This window comes from Galeopterus variegatus, unplaced genomic scaffold, assembly GCF_000696425.1.
Source record: "Galeopterus variegatus unplaced genomic scaffold, G_variegatus-3.0.2 Scaffold7098, whole genome shotgun sequence".
Taxonomy (NCBI): domain Eukaryota; kingdom Metazoa; phylum Chordata; class Mammalia; order Dermoptera; family Cynocephalidae; genus Galeopterus; species Galeopterus variegatus.
In genome coordinates, this window is record NW_007733209.1 from 99,527 (window position 1) to 103,746 (window position 4,220).

At 62.4% G+C, this 4,220-nt stretch overlaps 1 protein-coding gene across 1 annotated transcript in view; it reads left to right on the top strand.

Annotated features, from left to right (window-relative positions):
* The window catches only part of CCND1 (cyclin D1), a 13,470-nt gene that overhangs the window by 1,950 nt on the left and 7,300 nt on the right, over positions 1–4,220 (top strand). The window contains exons 2-3 of the mRNA XM_008591634.1: positions 48–263; positions 903–1,062. Of these exons, the coding sequence (XP_008589856.1) occupies positions 48–263; positions 903–1,062 (376 nt within the window). The remainder of the gene's footprint in view (positions 1–47; positions 264–902; positions 1,063–4,220) is intronic.

Genomic DNA, 4,220 nt, shown 5'->3' on the forward strand with positions numbered 1-4,220 from the left:
GAGGGGGGTCCCGGCGGCGGCGGTCACGGCCCCCTGTGCCCCCGCAGGTCTGCGAGGAGCAGAAGTGCGAGGAGGAGGTCTTCCCGCTGGCCATGAACTACCTGGACCGCTTCCTGTCGCTGGAGCCCCTGAAAAAGAGCCGCCTGCAGCTGCTGGGGGCCACCTGCATGTTCGTGGCCTCGAAGATGAAGGAGACCATCCCCCTGACGGCCGAGAAGTTGTGCATCTACACTGACAACTCCATCCGGCCCGACGAGCTGCTGGTAACCCTGGGACCCCCCGACCCCACTGATGCCCCCCGACGCGACACCCCCATAGCCGCGGGACCCCGGGGCTGGGGGGAGGTGCAGGAGGCCCGGTCCGACGCTGGCGGATCTTCTGCCCCGAGGGAGGGCGGCAGCACTGCTCAGGGCCCCCCTGTCGGGGGAGCGGGCGGGATCCCAGCCGCCCCCCATCTCCACGGCCCCGCAGCGCCGCTTCGCACAGACTCCCACCACGTTTGCGCCCCGGAGCGTGGCCCAAAAGTGGGCGGCGCGCGCCCTCTAGCGGCGACGGCGCGCGGGCTCCGCACTAATTGCTAAGGCCTGTCCGAGTTGAATTCCAGGTGGTGGGAGGTCTTTTTGTCCCCACTGCTAAGCAGTCTGCTGGATGGTGAGAACAGGGGCCTTTTCACACGGCGCCTTTTCTGTTTTGATCTGGAATCGCGTGGTGCCCCCAACACTCCGGACCCCCCAGCTTTCACCATCTCTCCTCCCACCCCACAACTGCAAACCAAATGCAGAGGCCAGTGACCTGAGGCAGTGTCAGTCTGTCTGTCCAGGTCCCCTTCCACCCTGCCTCACTACGGCCCCCAGGGTCTGACCGTGCACTTCTTTTGATGCTGGTTCACCCCGTTTTCACAGCAAATGGAGCTGCTCTTGGTGAACAAACTCAAGTGGAACCTGGCCGCGATGACCCCACACGATTTCATTGAACACTTCCTCTCCAAAATGCCAGAGGCCGAGGAAAACAAACAGATCATCCGCAAACACGCACAGACCTTCGTCGCCCTCTGTGCCACAGGTAGGGTGGCACCTGCCCCAGTCCCTCCCTTATACAACCAGCCGGCCTCCCTGGGTGACCCTGGCCAATTCTTTGCTCTCTGCCTGGGTCTCCTCATCCGGAGAGATGGCCCCAAGGCTCCGGTCTGGTGAGCAGAGGACTTGGGGGATGTGCTGGAACTAGATGGAGGTGGGGGGGCTGCTCTCTCCCAGCCACGGCCACCATGCAGTGTCGTGGGGATCGGGGTGGACGGCCCAGCCTGCCTGTGTCCAGCTCCTGTGGCTTCCTCACCCCGTGCCAGGCAGCCTGTGGCCACTCTATGCTGAAAGGGGTTTACCTTGGCTCCAGGGCTTGCCTCCTCCCCCCACCCACCTCCAGCCGTTCCCCTGTCCTCAAGGAGCCTGGGCTGCAGGGCCCCCCTCTTGGCCTCTCCTGGGCTGGGCCACCTGCCAGGGGCGCCTACAGGGGTGGGGAGCTCGGCGGCCGTGCCTGTACCACGTGCTCTTGCGGCCAGCAGCAGCCCCAGTGTGGGGGCGGCCAGCAGAGGAGTGGCGGCCTGAGGCCCCGCCAGGGGCGCCACAGCCAGCTCAGCTGAGCCGAGCTCTGGGAGAGGCTGCAGAGCAGCCTGGGCTCAGTCTGCTGCGGTTGGCAGCAGAGAGGCCCTGCCCTCCCTACTCCGGCACTGCCCTGACTCCAGGCCCCAGGCCCCAGGCAGCCAGCTTGTCAGAACCTGGTGTGGACAGACACACATGTGCACACGGTGTTGCCTCCTGCCGCCCCCAGCCCTGCCTCGGACCCCCTGTGACTTCTTCCTTCTTCAGCCCAGGAGGCGTAGTGCCCCAATGGGGGTACCTGCACCCCCATCCCGCCCAGCTCTGCTGTGGCCCACCTCTAGCCCTGGTCACGCCTCAGTTGTCACATCTGTTCGGGGAGTCACTCTGGGTGACCTGAGGGCCACAAGGCAAGGTGGCATCAAAGGGGCAGTTGGCATCTGCTACCATTCCCCAGAGGGGCAGAGCCCCCACAGCTGGCATTTCCAGTGCTCCCCTGACATCAGGTATCCCTGGGGGCTGGTATCCCAGAGCAACTTCTAGTTTAGGCAAGAGTTGGTAAGATTCCTCTGGCCTCCCCAACCATCTCCACCTGCCCAAGGCGTAAACCCCTCCCCCAAGTCCTTCCAAGTGAGGCATTGGGGGTGGGGGGAGAGCAGATGGACATGCCAAGGACATCGTCGGCCTGAACGGCCCTGAGGGGTGGGGGCCGGCCCTGCAGGCGGGCAGGGAGGCGTTCTCTGGCTGGGGCTCCCCGGAGGAGAGAGGCCTCTGGAGGCTCCAGGCAGCCTTTTATGGAGCTGAAAGTGGTTTCAGAGAAACAGCAAAGTTTCCTGGAGATAATGCAAGGAACGGTTCTTGCACAGCCTCTGTCCAGGGTGGCTTGGCAGCTGGAGCTCCCTCCCAGGACCCCTGGGTGCTGGCAGAGAGGGGTGCAAGCCAACCTGACCTGCACAGGGCCGCACTGCCGGTATCTCCTCGACCTCCTCTCAGGGGCTGGGCATTAACTCCAGGGTGGGCCGCTCCCAATCCTGGTCCGTACCTGCCTCCTTGAACGTAACAAGCAGACATCTCATCAGACGGGAGTGACATGAAGACGGCTTAAAGTCAGAAATGGGTGGAGTGAGGTGGCATCAGAAAAAGACTGGCAGGGTGTTTTACCATCCACGTGGGAAGGGTTCCATTTAAAGGCAACATGAGGGGAGTGGCCCCGTCTCCATGCTCCAGCGCCCCCAGACCCAGGTTCCTGAGCACATGTGCACATGCCGTATACACACAGGATCAGGAGTTTTCTTGGTGCGTAGACACGTGCACACCAGGCCCTTTCTTCCTGCTGCAGTAGGTCAGGTAGGACATTGCCGGCGCTGCTCACGGTGAACTCATAACTGAGCCTCATGGAGGGTCCTGGTGAGTCAGCCACTCCACAGAGCTCCGATGACTGCTTTCACGGTGGCCAGCTGGGCCCTTCTGTCCAAGCGGTGAACGGGAACCAGAGGCAGAGCTCCGGCCTTCGTAATTCTGGACTGTTCCTTATCTAACGCACACGGAGCCCCCACCCCGGCCGCCCACACTTGAGTAGGGGAGACAAGCTGGGGAAATAAGAATCAGATGGCTCTAGTGATTCTGTCACTCAGGTGCCCTTTCAGATGGGGACTCGGGGTGCGGGGCTGGTTGGAACCTGCCACTCCCTGCAGAAGGGATTTCTGTGTGTGGTTCCGATTTGCCTCAATGAAAAGGTTTTCATTCACGGCTCCAGCATGCAGACTGGGTGGAATTGCTCCCATCTAAAGTCCTTGCAGCACCCAGAGGCTGGCTTTGTCCACTTCAGGGTGGCTGCCTTTCCTCCCAGTCCCTCGCCGCCACCCTTCTCTTTATCAAGGCTGAAGTTGTTTATTCTCTCAGGATGACGTTGCGGAGGAGCTGCAGCAGCCCATGGGGGCCCCACTCCCCTCGAGCTGGGCAGGCTCCTGTTCAGCTCACCCGAGCCCCCTTGTTGCTGGGCGCTCAGTGGCGAGAGATGAGGCGACGGAGGACAGGGACACTACACTTGTCCCTTGCTGGCAGCCTGCTCTGCTGGGGGCCTGGTTAACATGCTGGAATGGGTGGCCGCTCTCCAGTATTTTCTCGAGTGTGACAAGAAGGCAGGGGGACCCGACTGGGGTGGTGGGAGGCCAGGCTGAGAGGCCACATCCCACGCTTGCCCACCTTCCAGGATGGGTGTCTGGCAGCCCTGGGTTTATTCCCCACTCTGAAGGGGCTTCCCGAGTGGGGGGCCCTCGCTGGCTGGGATCTCAGGAAAGCCGCTCCTGCCTCGGCCCCAGCTCCCCCAGGCTTCCAGAAGCGTCTCACCCCATGACCAGTGGCCAAAACCATTTGCCTCTTCCCTGACTGGGATGTAGCGAGTCACTGGAATTGGTGGGCTACATCAGGTGGCCAGCAAAGCCTTTTTGTCATTGGACAGAAGAACGACAGGGTCGTGGGCAGAGGGCCTGGCATGGAGTTGGGTTTTACTGGTCCATCTTCTGAAGGTCACTGTGAAATTCCACTGGAGGAGGAAGATGGGCTGGGGGAAGGGTTCTTCCCCCTGAGCTGGAGCCCCACCCTCACCATCAGGGCGCCGCCCCTCGG